We start from the raw sequence: 17554 nt of genomic DNA on the forward strand, positions 1-17554 counted from the left end.
CGTTTCTTCCATATGTGGCTCATTTCATTTCAGCCACTTGTATTAAGGATCTCGTTGTTTTAAGTCATGCAGTCACAGCTCCATATTAACATACACATGATCAGGTTACCATCGGATATGAGCTCTAAAGCAAAGACTCTTCCCCAATACAGAAGAAGCAGTCCATCTTCTTTATTTTATGCTTTATCGCAACAGTGCATGCATCTTCTCAGTAACATTTTGACAGTACTAAACTTGTGTATGCAGCATTTAGCCTTCTAAATAAGTCATGATTCCATCTGTCACAAACTGTCAGCTGCAGGATTATGCTGGACTTATTTGAGTCTTACTGTGTGACTTTACTGGGTTTGGAAAGGAACCCAGATTGAGCTGACTAAAATTGTTTTTGCCCAACTTAAAGATGACTTATTGAACAGAATTCACATTTTGCATGTTTTTGGAAAAGTTAATGTTTTTTCAGTGTCTGGAAAGTGAGCTGCTTCAAAATCCTCCCGGTTTTTAAGGCACAGTTGATGAGCACTGTGCCGTTACCGAGCAACCGCAGTTGAGTCAACCTCCTTTAAATCAAGATTGAAAAGAAGAATCTCAGTAATGAACTGTTTGCTTGATTATTGATTAATAATTCAAGAGTGAGATTGAAGATGGCCAGCAGTGCTCTTGCAGAGCATATTAATGCCTAGAACATGATTTTTAATTAGCCATTAGTCCATTTTAAAATTACATTAAACATTTCCCTTTCTTTTTATCCAATGCCCTTTAGGGTTTGACGTTCTGAGTTCTCCATATGAGCAAAGCTTAAAGGTTTATGTGATCATAATGTCTTTTTTGCTTTGCCTAAAGTCATTTCTGATTTAAGAAGTATAATATAAGAAAATGTAAAGACGTAATTTAAACATTGTATTTCCTTGCTGCTGTGAGCTGCATCATTATTTCTATTAGCGGCAGATTTGATGCCATACCATTTTGCTCTCAAACATTGAGAGAAAAATGTTTCTCTGCTTGACAGCTTGATCTCCCTGGGTGAGCTCAAAGTTGACTTCTTTAAATTGTCAGTGTTTTTAAATTCTGTTCAGTGCAACATTTTACAAACTGTGGTCATCACTTTTTTAAAATGGTCTTTGTGGATGTTACTAATTTGTAATATTTTGTAACTGTTTAGTTCCACGCTCCTGCCAGATCTTACTTGAAAAAGACTTTGTTAATCTCAACCTTTTACTTAACTTCTCGATTAAGGAAAGGTTGAATAAATATAAAATAAACATAACCTTAGCTCTGCCATTTTCAAAATGCTCTCCAATATTTCTAAATACAGCAAGTTCCAAGACAAGGCATATGTTGACAAAAGAGCAACTTTGCTGTTGCTCCATTGAGCCTTCATGTTATCTGCTGGAAACATTTCCTTTTTTCTTCTCTCTCTCCACCTGAATACCATGTCACTACCTTTGTGCAACCTTTAAAACACCTAACTGATACCAAAAATAGCTGGCTTTTGGTCTTCCTCACTAAGGAATAGTTACCATCATTGTTGTGTGGTCATTCATGGAAAAAAAGATCAGATTTTTGAGTTGGACTTTCCAGTTCCAGTCCCCAGCTGATCTCTCAGTGCATATTTTGTAAATATGTGCATATTTGGCATGTTTGGGAGAAATGTACACAAACGCAGGAAGCTTATAACTAGATCAAGTTGGACTGTTGAGTAATGCTCATGAGATGTAATCCTTAGGCTGAGGCTTAGCTGTTCACAGTTTGTAAATCACCATTAGAAGCTGCTGCTAAGCTTTACAGCTGCAGAAACATCACCTCATTGTCGAGGCAGAAATCTGTGTTGAGAAAACTGCCCCTTTTATATTCACTGACAGTCATAAACCTTTCTGCTGACTAGCTCTCTTTCCTTCCGTTATTAGCGGCACAGATATTTCCAGCCACAACGCTTCAATAATTACTATACTTTTCTCTTTTTTATGGGTTTATACCTCTTAAAAGAAATGTAAAAAAAAACAACAAAAAAAACTACTTATCTGCTTGAAAAATCAGTACTACAAGGCGAAGACGAGCTTAACTTGGGGTTCAAAGATATTCAGTCTAATTTTGTAACTTTTTATAGGCTCATTCAGCAATTAATCTAAATCTAGCCTAAAGCAATAATTTTTATAGCTCTACACAACTTGGTTATTGTTGAAAGCGGAAAAGAAAAGCTTCAACACATGTCCATAAGAGCTGAACAGGCTACAGTACTGCCAGCATACCTTTGGAGAACATTACCTCATTTGTTACTCCTTGATCTGTGAACTTAAACTGAATCACTGTTTGAAACTGCAGCCACTTAGCGGTTTAATTCTCCCACAGATGTTATGGCCTGGCAGCCAGAGATAAAGATGATAAAAGCAGCATCACTTTTTGGAATGGAGAGAAAAGAATCGGAGCGAGGAAAGTTGACAAATGTAAATCTTTTTATCCGATTCTTTGTTTTCCGCTCAGGATGGCATCCCCTGACTTTAAACACAAACCATCCTTCTTGTCCTTAGCTTTAGTGTTTTCACCACAATAAACACCTGTCCTTGACAACAGTTCCAGGAAAAATGACGCAAACATTTGTAGAAACAAAAAGAAAAAAAAAAGATTCTTTGTGTTCTTCAATTAAAGGAGTGCCGTGTGACTTTACTTTCTTTTTGTTTTCTTTTTCAAAATCTTTGCAAGAAAAAAAAGAAACAAAAAAAAAACTCATTATGGTTTTGTGGAAAACTGCATTCGCTAATGTTCCCTTCCAAACCTCTGGGGCCTTCACAAAACAATTAAATTACACAAAAGTGAATCTAATTACTGATTAGGAGCTCAGAAATGTTTTTTATTTTATTTAAAATGATTAGAGAAAGGTTGACTCAATAAAATCATATGTGGCATTTTGCAGATTTTACTTGTAAAATCTTACCATGCTGGTTGTTCAAAGCTTCACAACATTTTACATTAAGCTCACTAAGTAGTTTTTTTTTTTTAAATTAATAACAAGACCTTTTCTAGTAACAAGAAAAGGTAATTTAACAAGCCTCCAAGTTGACAAAAATATAAATTCTATTGTGGGAATAGCACATTGGTAAAAAAAAGAAAAAGAAAAAGAAAAATATTTAGACAACTGTAATAGGATCCTACAACAATAAGATTTTTTACCTGATAATTATCTTTTTAAATCTGGAAGCTTGTTTTTCCTCTGGTGAACAACGTGGCAGGAAGGAAAACAAGAGTGTTAAAAAGAGAGAGAGAATATATGCTGGGACTGAGGAAAGTCTGCCAGCTGCAGCATTTTATTCACCAGCCAGTGGATAAACAACACACAGCCTTAAAGGCACATCTGTGTCGCTTCTATTACTAATCTGGAGAATGTTTCATCTCAGTATTTCATTAGCAAGAAATGCTGATGTAACCAAATAACATATCTTCAAATTCAAGCGGTTGTATGAACTATGGATTCAAAACTAGTTTGCCACGTTTGATTCACCAGAGGTAAAGCACGACAATATGTAATCCGTTTTAGCTTTTGGAATTAGCTGGTGGGTCAGACGTTCAGTGTGTCGCCTGTTACAACATTAGGAGCAGATTGATTTTGATAGCAGATCCTGCTTTTCAGAATAGCATGTTCCATGTCGTTGGATTTTCATGCATCTACCTGACAACCAAAGATGGACATATTGACCTTTACCGTCAGTTTGTGTTTGAAAGAAAGACGTAAAATATTTAAAACTAACCTCTGAGAAAGGAATGTGTTACTTTTAGACATTACATTTGTCAGACTTAAGAAATGGTTAAAACTGGATCTGAAAAAAAAATAAAAAATAGATATTTTCCTGAACTCCATGCAGAAAGACCCCAAGTTGGGATTCAAACCCAGGACCTTCTTGCTGCAGGACAACATTGCTTTCAAATACACAGGAAGAGGATCCCCAACCAAGTATTCATGTGTACAGCACTTTTCAATAGACTGACTTTCTATATTAAGATTTTTTATTTATTTATTTTTTTTGCCAGTCACATCCCAGAAACTAATCTTTGGATTGCAATAAAATGAGTTTTATTTTTCAGTGAATATTGGATCTAACATTTCAACAAGATAAACATTTACTTTTCTTTACTCTTCTAAAAGACACGTAAAGTTTTCGATTATTTACTTACTTTTATGTAATGCCTTGTTTTCAAGCTGCAATGCCTCTCTATTTAAGACGGTTGCTGGCTGTAGATGATGGTGAGATGTTGGGCTTTGCTTATGATTCCCAATTCCGAGTTCCCCCCCCCAGGTTATCATAACCTGAGTGCAGCTGACGTCAAGTACTTAATATTGCAGCCAACCAGAGAAGCCCAACTCTGTAAAGGGATTAGGTTAATCACAGCGGGGAATGACTGCAGTGCCCTCTTTTCATCTGGGAGAATTAGTTTTATGGTGAAAGAGATAAAAATAGGAAGGGGAAGCTGTACTGTGGTTAAGACGGCAGGACAAATGTTATTGCGTTTTAAATTCCCCCCTTTATCTGCTGATCGGGTCTGTCAGCAATGCAACCTGGAAGAGGTCGTAATCTGCTCCTCAATCACGTCTGCTGCACTGCTTCTGTCCAGAGCGACTGGAAGCTTTCACAGATATGTCAATGGATTAATGAGCGTGTGAGAGCGAAGCTCTTGCTGAAGCCAAAGCTCTCTGATCTTTGGGGGTTTTGTCGTTTCTGCTTCTCTCTGCTCACACGTCCAGGTGAGGTTTCTGGGGAAACTGTAATTGCTTCAACCGTGATGTAGAATGGAAAAAAAAACATGACAGTGAACAAATTCAAACCAGGTAATTTTGAGAGCCATGAAAGAGAGTATCTGTATTAAAGTACTACACAACTGAACATTCACTCTGCATAAATCCACATATATGAAGGACACTTCTTATTGAGTGTTAGGTTTTTAAGCAGTTTCTGCAAACCCTCTGCTGCTCTGCCACACAGTCAGATGCATTTTGAAACCGTTGTCACTTGAGTCACATTAACATCTCTATTGTATTGGATATTTTAAAAGTTTAGACATCCCCCTTCTTCAGTTCCATGAATGCTCTCTGCACCAACACAAATGTAAAATATCTAAAAATGACTAAGATAAGTTATGTTTTGTTCTGTTCAGTGCTCCTTCATCTCAAGGAGCAACAAATGCAAAAATGCTAATGCTATTAAGTTGCCATAATGGTATGGCTCCTGTCATTTCTGAAGTTTAAAAGTCTAAATGATCTGAAGCCACATGCACAAAGAATGCCTGAATTCTTTGAGTGTGTGCACTATGAAAAAACATTGTTTGCACAAATAAATCCTGAAGTAAGAGTATTGGAAATGAATATTTTTGAATGGATCCGCACACATTTTTTTGTGTACATCCAACATGGAATTAAAGGCACTTGAGAGAAAAACTGAGTCCTCCCTGGATTTGCCTCCACTCATGCAAACAGATGTAAGTATGTTCTTCAGGTGTCATTCTCCTGTGAATTACACTCTCATTGTAAGTTATTGAAGTGTGCCAGGAAAATAATGAGTCTGAGGGATCCCCACGTTTGCATACGTTTATTGGCATAAATATAAACTCAGAGGGGCTTGTAGGATGCTCTGACATTTTAGTTTACACAGCAATAACTCAAAGACCAATCACATGCTGTGAAGTGGAAGAGGTCGTAAATCCATCTGGGGGGGATTAATATTATTGATTAATAAAAGGACAATAAATGAACATACCCTTAAAAAGTTAGTCATCCTGAACTGCCAGCCTTTAATCCTTTCCAAACTGTTTTGTTTATTAGAAGAAATGAATCATGCGCTGACCCAGGCCGCCTTGTTTCAAGGTTGGTTAGCAGTATTTACCGTGAGGATGAATGAAATGATGATGGTGCTCGTGTAACATGCTTTTGTTGCTAGAAATCTCAGTTTGTTTAGGATATTTATGTTTCACACTCGGACTGCACATGGTTCTTACAAGACTGCTGATTGTTCATCAGCCAAAGCAGCTGATGAATCAGTTATTATCTCTTTGGTTGATCATTGACCTGTTTACTTTGTGCCATTTGCATTGTTGTCTAATAATGATCTAACATAGTGTTAAAAATGCATTCTTCTTACTCATTTCATAGCACACATGGGAGTGTATTAACTCGTTGGTCTCATTTCTCTGGTGTAAATAATATTTGTTTTCATGTTCTTAACAGTGTCCTCCGTAGCACACGTGTTAAACTCCAGTTGTTAATGTCTGGTGCCCTGCAACTTCTAAACGCGACACCTGAATGACATCTGTTTAACATAATAAAGTCATTCATAGGACTCTGTGGTGCCGAGGAGGTAATTCAATCATTTTATTCATTCATGTTGGAGCTGTGAAACATTCAGACGTTACAGGACTCCGCCCTCAATGACTGGAGTTTGACACCCTGCACATTTGAGAAGGAATGGAGGGTACCTTGCACAATTATTTCAGGAGGTGCTAGTTTTTGCCTGTTTTCAAAATGCTCTAAATCTTACCTCAAGTGCCCAGACTTTCAGATTTTATTGCTTGGATATTTAATAAACAGAGATGAATAAAAAATTGAGTCTGTGAAAAACTACTTATGCCTCTGAAAGCCCCTAAATATAATAAAAAATGGGGTAAAATCCAAATTTTTGTAATATAAACTGAAAGAGCAATTGGTCTTTCTATGCTGAATGTCTGAATGTAGAAAAAGAGCTTTTTCATTTTTTTATAGTTCTTTTGACATGTAGCAGAGAATTTCTGGTTACCTTGCTGAAGCAAGTCCTTACCTATTTACAATATGTGACAACACCTTAAGATTGATTAGAGATTAATGTTAAAATAGATAAAGGTCTATGCTACAAAATTGGTCTTCTGTCTGGGAGTCAAATAACAAACTTACATAGAAGTTGGACGATTTGATTGTCATATTGATCTATTTCTCCCCCATCAGCAAAAATATTTTTTGCCATTCCTGTCATCTTCTATTGTTTTTGATAAACTTATCTTTTTGTCAGCCTGCCCTTACAAACTGGAGCCCTCTGCCTTCCTTTATAAAGTTTATATTTAAACTGCTTTCAGGAAAACTGCTCGCTGTTTGATCTTGATTTAATATGATTGTGTGTGTCTGTGTTTGTGTGTGTGAGGAAAGTGTTGACACGAGAGGTGATACTGCGCCTGTCTGCTTGAGTCACAAGCAGCTGTGGTCCCGTTTGCTGCTGTCCTTCTTGTTTTGTTAAGATAAGGATTATTTATTTGTGTTACGATAACAGCTGAGGTCAGCAGGTTGACAGTATACATGCAAACATTTCAATATTCAATGTTCAAAATGAAACACCATCAAAGTTCTAGATTAAAATAATGGTGAGGTATGCAAGCTTAGATGGCGTTTGCTTTGACTAAATGCATTTCTTACAACCCATTACATTTTGGATGCCAGTTAAATTTAAAAGGGTTAATTGTGGCAACATCTTTCAATCTATATATTGCTGAGGTCTAATGATAGGCCTGTAGATTTCCATATTGAGAACAGCTGCAGCGTAATAGCTCGGTCGTCAGCGCACACCATCCTTATAATTGCTAATTATTATGTAGGCATGAGAGGCGTCAGCTTCCGATCGCTTTCTACATAACCTCTGACCAGTGTTATCACTGCCATTTTAAGCGAGCAAAAACAACAAAGAACAGACCTGTGCTTGCATTATGTGCAGCATATTTCATGTCACTTGTAGATGTGAATTACAGGTCTCAGTATGACAAATTCAGGAAAATACACTGATACATCACCGTCATCTTGTGGCCATTACTGTTCACAAACCCTGGCTACTGCTAAGTTTATTTGTAGAATGAAATTGTGCCATCTAGTGGTTATGAAAAGGACTTGCAGAAATGCTTTCATATCTTAGAGGGAGAGAGAGAGCCTTGGAGATTTCTGTTGTTGTTCAGATGTGAAAGTTCTCATGGTGTGAGCATACTTTCATGAGTTCTCCACCCAACACTGAAAAGGATGTTAACAACATCTAACCCAACAGATACTTAATCACTGACTAAAATTAGAAGTGGTATTTGAAGTAGTTTTGTTATGTTGCCAGAGGTTTGTGTATAGAGCGTGACAACTGCCTTGGCATGATGCTTATACTACCAGGTGAACAACTGAAACTAAACAGAATGAAGTTACTTAACACTGCAGGCCTCCATGTTATGACAGCGGTGGTTGATTTAAATGTTCAGCTATTGATATTTTTTTTTTTTTTCTCACTGCAGAAACCTCCTGTTACCCTAGTTCACTCATACATAGCTTTGGGTTTGCTTTTGGTACTTTTATTTTTGTTTTCTGATTGTTTGCAAAGAACTTAGCAATACTATTAATATCACTATTGTAATTATGCTACATTTTTCAGTGATTAATTTTAAGATGTAAAGTTTGTTATGGTCAAGTTAAATAATTCCTCAATCAAAAATGAAAAAGTCTGCATATTACAGTTTATATATACTGGTTGTTTGAAATTTTATTTATTTTAATTATTTAAATATATTTTGTGATGTATTTGGTCAATATTGTTTTAGGGGGTGATTTATAATTTTAGTCATATCAGGGATTATAATCTTTCTTTCCATGAGAGTAAAATGCCTCATAAAGGAAACTGGAACTATAATAAATGCAAATAGGTTTTGATAAAATATTTTGAGATAAATAATTAATGATTTAATTGAACAACAATATTTAAGTAGTTTTAAATTATGTCTCCATAATGCATAGAAACCATACTAAAAACATTCACATGTCAGAAATAGTAATAGCTAATCTGAAAAGTCAAAAATGGTCAAATGTCTGATGTTTTTAAGATCAAGCCTTGATATCATAGAGTATTCAAGAGTGCAGCATTTAACTCAAACATTTATTTACAAAATGTTTAGCTACAAATAGTCATCACAACCACAAGAACTGTTTTTAGATAAAGAAAAAGCCACAAAATGATTGCGGAAAAAGAAACTATTGAACTTCCAGGAAGTCTTTATCCTCCAGGGTTGTCATAAGTACTGCATAAGAACACAAAAAAATATAAATAAGTGAAGTGAAAGGCTTTCTGTATGTTCTCTACCTTTGGTTTCTTTTTCAGACATTAATGGGAGGAGTCTTTTCTTTTTTCCACATAGTGTGCAGGATGCCCTGTGGCTACCATATCTTCTTCCTAGTGTGCATTTACAAGCAGCGGGTTGAGCTGCCTTGTACGTAGTGGCTAGTCAGGTTTCGGTCTCTGCGACTGGATTCCTCCCATTGTGTGGTTGTCTGAATGTTTGTCTAATGTGTCATCCATCTGAGTCATTCCTAGTTAAGTGATGTGGCAGCCTGCTTGTCCTGTCGTGTTGTTGGTTTTGAGAAACACCTGGGGTTGTTACTCAGAATGGTTTTCCTACGGAGCTTAATTACCTCCTCTTGAAAGACGTGAAACGTAAAAACACTTTCTCACTCAACCAGTGTCACATTTTATTTGAGGTAAAAATATGAATTTATGAGTCCTGCTCATGCACATTCTGCTTCAGAAAGGTTAAGCTTGAGGAGCCTGCATCCTGAAACGCAATACTATTTAGAATGAGATTACAATTTAGCATTTATTTTTAATATTAGTATGAAAGATAAAAAATAAAAAAAATGTGAATCAAGGTTCCAAAATTTAAACTATTGCTTTGAGCCCAGTGGTCATAACTGTTTGAATAAACAAAAATAAAATAAATAAATAAAACAAGTTTTCTCCCTCACTTTTATAATCTTGAAGCAGTTTCTCCACTTGCTCAATTATTCAGGTGCCTATGAGTCAACGTTCAGGTTCATATTTTATATGATCTGCTTTACATTTTTTTTAATTGTATGCAGATGATGCCAGATTTTCATCTAACACAATGATGCTAATGAATTAAAAGAAATATGAAGTAAAGATTTAGACATAATTTATTTTGCATGCTTAATTTTTTAATGTTGGAAATTATGACCTCAATATATTACAATCGAAACTGACACAAAGAAGATTTGTGTCAGATTGGCTCTTTGATTTTTCTGTTCAAGCTTTATTGTGATTACAAAACGTTTTATTAGCATATTGTGTCATGTGCTGCTATTTATCACAAGTGTACTTTTCATAAACTGAGGTCTTGTTGGTTTCCGTAGCCTTTCATGTGAACAGGCACTGCGGCCCCCTGAGATGATACCAGATGCCACCGAGTTTTCACACAGAATGACATTTAAGGTGGACTTGGTTGTTAATATCAACCTCCCTGTTTGAATCCTGGAACAAAACAAAATACATTTGACAACATTTTTATTGTTATTGTAAAATATGTATATTTAGTAAATTAAGCAATTAATGTTTGCAAATTGTGACGTTGTTACTGTAGGAACTAAGAAGCTGGTTCTAGCATTTTATATTTAATGTGTCTTAAGGTATTTGGGAAGAGTTCAAAATAATTTTGAAAAATCATGCTTTTTATTTGTCTGTATTTATATCTAGAGATCAGATTCCCAACAAACAGATAAGCCTTTGTTGGACCTTTTTATTTAAATGCTGACATTATTCTAACAATTTGTCAAGGTGTACTCAAAACAACGTATTTGGAATCTGACATGGATTTATAAGACACTGGGTGGAACCTGAGCCTGACTTCTTTTTTCTATCAAAGCAAACAAAAATAATCAGAAGCCATTAGACAACGTTTTACAAAATAAATCATAAACTATCCCTTAAAATTCAAGTCGTTATTCATAACTCAAAGCACTGCTGCCAAAAATGCTTTATCTATAACGCTCCATCATAAGAAACAATCCCATTTTGTATTCAATGTACTGTTCAGTAGACTATTTTAGTCCTTTGAGAAGCAATTTTATGGGAAAATTAACTCTTATCTCACAACAGTTTGGTCAGTTCATGTTTTGACTTGCTCTTTGTTTTCTTCATTATGATTCTGTGTGTACTACATTGATACAGGATTAATTAAAGGCTGTCAGCAGTGGATGAGTTATGACTCCTCTCCAGCAACTCCACTCCACAATTTAAAGCTTCCTGCCAAACTCTGCCGGGTCGCCTGAAGGGAACAGAGCTCCCCATAGACACACAGACACACACACGCATACACATGCACACACACGCAGCATGGGGAGGAAGTAAAGTCTGTGACGAGGAGAAGAGTCCGTAAAGAGCGCTCAGAGAGATAGAGAGAGAGAGAGAGAGAGAGAGAGAGAGAGAGAGAGAGAGAGAGAGAGAGAGGAGTGTGACCAAGTGTAAAACGGGATGAAAGAGTTCCGTGATGTGACGTGTGGACTGCTGCTGACATTGTTGTTGTGTGTAACAGGGGATCGAGTGTGTGGAGAAGATGTACGGACACCTATTTGCTGCATGTTTAGCACCACGGACAGTGTGGCCAATGGATGATCTGCTGAGAAACTTTTCTTTTACAAAGGCTTTATAGGTAGCAGTTGTGTGAATGTCACGGAGCGTGCCTGAGTCACGTATTACTGGACTCAATGAGTTTTTTTAGCACAGACATCAGAGTTGTGTATCCACGACTCTACTTTGCAGTTATCGCTACTGGGACTGTGTGTGTGAGCGTGTGACATTTGGTGGCTTGGGATGCTTTAGGATTAGTTTGACATGTTTTTGGTTACACATGTGATGATATGTGCAGGGTAGTGTGTGCATGAGTGTGTGCTTGTGTCGGGGAAATGTACCGGCGTTCACCTTGTGCCAGAGGAAGAGTTCATTTTGACTTCAGTGAGGAGGTCGTCAGAAAACTTCACGCCGCCAATCACAGCCATCCTCACAGGTTAGAACTTGGCTCACACGTTTCGACTTCCATGCGTTATCATGCTTTTGTTGATGTTCATTTGGGGAGTTCCGTTTTTTCATGGCTTCTAAATCCTTTAATAGTCCTGCTCAAACATACTTCATATTTTCTCCTGCATTGAAGCACTTACTGGTTTGTTTCATATCTGTATTTTTCTCTGTCAATGTTTTAAAATGCCTGTTACTTCCTTTTTCTATATCATTAGAAAATGCACTTATGCATTTCACACCATCACGAACCACAGTCTGCTGGTATGTGGTTAAATGCACCCTAATGCAGTTTGGATGAGATAAACATCAAGAACTAGCTGACATGTTTCTGTGTGCAGCAGTTTTTGCAGAGGAATGTATCAAACCGTTTTTGTGCAGTGAAGAGAGTCAAGTTGTTAGCCATGGAAATTACTCTGGAAGTGTTTCAAAGATTTGTTTATTATCATGGCTTTTTTTTTTTTAGCTGTGGTGTAAATATAGCCACGTCTCTTTGGCACACTGGTGACCAAATGACCTGGAGGATGTAAACACAAAAAAAGAAGAACAAATGATGACATTGAAGGGTCTGTGATGGCTTCAGGCTTTAGCAGCTTCTGTATATTTGACATAGTTGTCATGCAGGCTTTCTAGTCTGCCTTCTTTAATTGTTTTTTTAACCCTTTCTGCCAGGAGTTTCTTTGTCTGGCCCCGGACCTTAAGAGGGAGAATACTTGTATTTATGGTTTGTGCCAGTTGGTCAAAGTTTGTGAAGCAAAACATTTTTTGTTTTTTGACAGATTTTATAGTTTTGATATAATAAAATAAAACACTGATTGAAATGTGAAGCCACATTTGAGCATTTTGTCATGTTGGAACCACAAACTTGAGTGACATTTAGGTAGTGGTTGTTTATGAGCTGTGGATGTATTGTGAGTATGAAACAATCTCCAGTGTAGAAATCAAAAACCAAAACTTGTCTCAATGTTTAAATTCCTCTTCAACCAAACTGGAGGGCAGATTTATCCACAAGTTGCAGCAACAGAACCTCATTCAACTCCAAACTTTGTTAGTAATAGTTGTGATATTTCTGTACAGCAGTTCTCAGAGGGTTAGGATCCTGACTAAATTACTAAATGACATGATGGGATAATGATGTTGTGGCCTAGATTTAATCTTAGAATGAAAAGAGCTTTGTTGAATTTTAACTAACAGGAAATGGTAAGATTTATTTATTTACGTGTTTATTACTCATTTTGTTTTGTATTGATACAATAGTAAAGATTGAATCTAAAGATTCAATTCAAAAGTAATTTGTTGGTGATGTACTATCCAGCTTGTAGTTCTACATTGTATAAGTCGTGGATATTTATTTGTGTCTGATTCATGACTTTTTTTCCCCAAATTTCAAAGCATATTTCTCTGAAATTAATTCAGCTGAATGTGTTTACATTTGTTTTTTTTTTATTTTTATTAAAACATCTTGTAAAGCATAGAAATTGGTTCTCTTGTAGTACAGATGGAAGTTTCACCATACAGTACATACAAATATAATTTAAATACTATATGAACATTTTAATTAAAGCCTGGGTTTAGTATGTAATGATGCAGCTCATGAAGCCAGAAATGGGAACTGATTCATGTTGACTGCATCAGGGCAGAAATAAACCAAGAGAAAAACTAGGCTGGGTTTCACCCCAAGAGGACTATAGGTGTTCCAGCTCAGATGGCACATTAGGAGGGGAAAAGCTGAACAAGCAGTGGCCATATATAGACTTAACATAATTAACGGTAGATTTTTGTAAAACTGTAAATATTTCCTGCAAGATTACTGAAAGGAACTTAATTTGAATTTAATTGAAAGAAGTGCAATGAAACTTTATTTTGCCTTTTTTAAGAACTGGGTATCAATTCATAAGGATTCCCTGTCTAATCACAAAAAATACTTAGTGAGTGTGTCTACTTTTAAAAGCCATAACGCTAAAGTTAGTATGTATTCATGGATGTCTGAAGGTGTTGGGCTAAGGAGACGGTAAACCTCCACCTCTGTTTGGGTTGGTTCCACCTCTGTGACTGAGGATTTCCTGTGGAAAGTACTGGCCTCTACAGCAGAAAAGAGAAGTACACACATGCTATATTGTGCTCTGCTGCATGTCTTAAATATCAGAGAAGCTTTTGAACACCACATGAGATTTCTGAATACACCAGGGCTGCTCCCTTATTTGGCAGTTTGCACTATGAACATACAAGGTTTTGTTAGTTTATGACATATTTGCACATTGCTCTTTTTGAATGTATTAGTCTACATAGTGTATATGTCCCAGACATTGTTTCTCACACTTCCCACCAGGACAGTTAATCTCCTAGAGAGGCGGGATAAACCAAATATTTGTGATCAGTGACCCAGAGTCATATAGAATAATCCCAAAGGTTATGTTATGTTTTGTAGTTTATGAACGGAACGACTTGATTATTCTCCCATGTCACTGCTGAGCAGTCCATTCCAGTGGAGGATATTTGGATGGTGCTACAATGTGTTCTGGCTTTGTAAATATGAAGTTCTATCTCTGTAAATGTGAGGAGAAAAACACAATTACATGTGATGCGGTTTTACAAATCACTCCACAGAAGACCTTCTGGTTTAACTTTTGAGTAAGAGCTTCAAGACCCACAGCCTAAAATATATATTTCACACAGAGGCTGCACTGTAACTTGGAACATTTTAAAGCAGAGTTCTTTACAGTGTGGTGACCCATTTCTCTTTCATGGCAGGACTTTGAATAGTGTTTTGTGCTTGCTTGCCCATGGGTAGAGAGAAACTATGTATTAAATTGTTTTGTGGTTTAGCTTTATTTTATTTGCAGCAGCCTTTACTCACCATTTGACAAGTTTGTTAAGCAGAGTTATAAACAAAAATACAGTGAGGAGTCGCAGAGCTGCTGTGGTTATGTGGTGTGGGATTCAGATTGTTTTTGTTGTATTGTTTTTGTGAATGACTAAAGCTTTAATTAGGTGCTGCTGCACGTCAGTGAGTTTGATGATGATTGTGATTTCAATTAAGATAATGAAGATTACAAGCAATACTACAGCAAGTTGAGAAGATCAGTGGTAAACATTGTGGGTGCCTCTGATAATGAGGATGGTGTTTTGAGTAGGAGGTTAGTGGTTTGGAGTTATAGAAACATTTGGAACCTTATCTTAAAATGTATCTTTCCTTTCTAGAAGTGGTCCATTGTATAGTGTAGACCCACTTGAAGCTCCATAAAGTCTGGGTAAATCATTACAAATATATACAATCTGACTTCGTCAAATTAAAACGATGACTAAGTCAGTAAAATAAAATAGGAAAATGGGCGTTCTCTGGTTCTCTGGTTCTCCGGGCTGAAATGTATCTTAGCTCTCATCTTCTAAAATTCCAGCCTTATTTTTAGATTTACCTACAAAATTATTTAGCAATTTTTTTATTTTTCTTGTTGCACAGATGAAAATCTTCACAACATTTTCCATGATGAAGGTAGAAAATGTAGCTGGCTAGTCTTGAAATGCTATGCTAGTTGCTTAGCTAGCTAGTTTGATGCCAATGCATAGTAGTCTGATTAAAAAAAAACATAATTTGTATGACCTCAAATGATTATTACTGTAATTATTTGAGGTCAGAAAAATAAAATCATTACAGATGTCCTGTAATGTTTTTTTTTTGTTGTTGTTTTTTTTGTTGTTTTTTTTAGTTGATAGTGAGTCATTATCTGGATGGGACAAAATAACAAAATAAAGGATCACAAAGAGCAATCCTGACCAAATAAGCAGTTTCACCAACAAGAATTTTCCTACCTTGCAATTATTATACTGAGCTACATTCATATATTTAGTGTTACTAGCACAAACAATAAAACGATGAAAAATCTAATCATTTTGTCATTGAAAACTCTAATGTTACAACTTCTGTGTGTTCAGTCCAGAGGTTTCATTTGAGCTAATGTTTTAACAAACGAGTAAAGTTCCAGCTCTCTTAAATCGTTAGAAGATGCACTTGACAAGTTGTGCCTTCTTTGACCGCTAGGAGAGCATTCGTTCTAATTTGAATAAATATTTTTTTCTACTTACTCTGAGGCATAAATGAAAAAAACACATGAAAAATTGGGAATAAAATATAGATATAGAGGAGTAGAATTTTCTGACAAGATTATAGCAATGCTTTTTAGCTGTTGACTATTGTGAGAATTACTGTACAGTCACTTCCCTAAGCCATCAATGGTTCTAAAGATTAATAGATCCTAACATTTCCACCTTTGAAACAACAAAATAGCTGTGTAAAGAAAGTCCTGAGATTATTCAGTTAAACATGGTTGATGACATACACAACATCAACTACCAGCATAGATTTATCACAAACAAGCGATTAGCACACAACGTATCGTAAAAGTTATGTGTTTGTTTGTGCTACCAGGAAGAAGGAGGAACCGTGACCTTGGATAGCCTACTTGGGAATACACTGGCATTATTGGGATGCAACACTGCTGTTTCCCATCTTGATAACATGTTTATTTCCTTCCGCTGTATTCTCTGTCACTGTCTGGTATAGATCATAGTCTTATTACTATGTGTAAAGTAGCAGTTTATTTCATTTCCTCTTTTCACTTCAATTTTTTTATGTCACCATGTGTTCATAACCTTTATCATCACACATTTTGCCAGCATTGCTCTGTGCTTCCTCATGTGAGCACAGAGTTCACATGAGAGGAGCTGAGTATTTAGACTGTAAATGATTGTGAATGAGAGCATTTGCTGGATGACTTTGTGCATCAATGTGCAAGCATAAAGACAGTGATGGCGTCAATGGCCTCATTTCTATTATTAAATTGTGTATCTAGTTGAAGTCCAGTTCTCTTCTATTTCTGGCCACAGAGGATGAAAGGTTGAAGGAGATACTTGAATTTATTTGTCAAAGTTTACTACTAAGACTGCCAGTGACTGTAAATGTGCTAATAAAATGGATCCCATATTTGTTGGTATTTAGTAACTGCATCACAATTGACCAGAACAGAAAAAAACCAAATTTTGGATTACAGTGTGAATAAAAAAAACATTTAAGAAAGTGCAACAACAAACTGGGGAACCACCAGATCAACAAAAACTAGCTTTCGATATATTTATGATGCTGGTCGAGATTGTTAACATAAAAGATCATTTTTAGAGAGAAAACACACAAAAGAAATCACCGCTCCAGCCAGCCCAAAGTCTCTGTTTAGACTAAACTTATTTATAATGCCAACACCTGCATTAAGAAGCAAAATATGTCTATTGGTGGTGACATTTTATTTAGCTCATTTAATAAATCTGATGTTGATATGTACAGTAAAAGTTCAAAAACTAAGAATATGCTGCTTCTCGCTGATTATTGGACTTTCAGTTGAAATCTATCTTAACCTTTTAACTATATTCTATGCACATCTAAAATTTTCAGATGCACTCATCATCTTATGAAGCAGCATCAACATTTACATACAGAAAAATCTTAGGGCTTTTGTTCAGTCCTATATTGTTGTTTGATGTGACAAATTGCAAAGCTTGCAACATTTCTCTAAAATTGTACATTTTTCAAGTTAGATTGTGGATTTCAGCTAGAAGCGGTCGGCATCAGGTTGGGTACTCTCCATCCATCCATCCATCCATCCATCCATCCATCCATCCATCCATCCATCCATCCATCCATCCATCCATCCATCCATCCATCCATCCATCCATCC

General features: G+C 36.2%; 1 protein-coding gene across 3 annotated transcripts in view; it reads left to right on the forward strand.

The window, feature by feature from the left end:
- The window catches only part of pde4ba (phosphodiesterase 4B, cAMP-specific a), a 158562-nt gene that overhangs the window by 70806 nt on the left and 70202 nt on the right, over positions 1–17554 (forward strand). The window contains exon 1 of one of the 3 annotated variants that reach the window (XM_008415178.2): positions 11321–11820. The exons of the other annotated variants lie outside the window; for them this stretch is intronic. Coding sequence (XP_008413400.1) covers positions 11720–11820 — 101 coding nt within the window. The 5' untranslated portion in view covers positions 11321–11719. Of the gene's footprint in view, positions 1–11320; positions 11821–17554 lie in introns of those variants that run through there. 3 annotated transcript variants of the gene reach the window in all.

This window comes from Poecilia reticulata, linkage group LG8 (genome assembly GCF_000633615.1).
Source record: "Poecilia reticulata strain Guanapo linkage group LG8, Guppy_female_1.0+MT, whole genome shotgun sequence".
In the NCBI taxonomy this organism is placed as follows: Eukaryota; Metazoa; Chordata; class Actinopteri; order Cyprinodontiformes; family Poeciliidae; genus Poecilia; species Poecilia reticulata.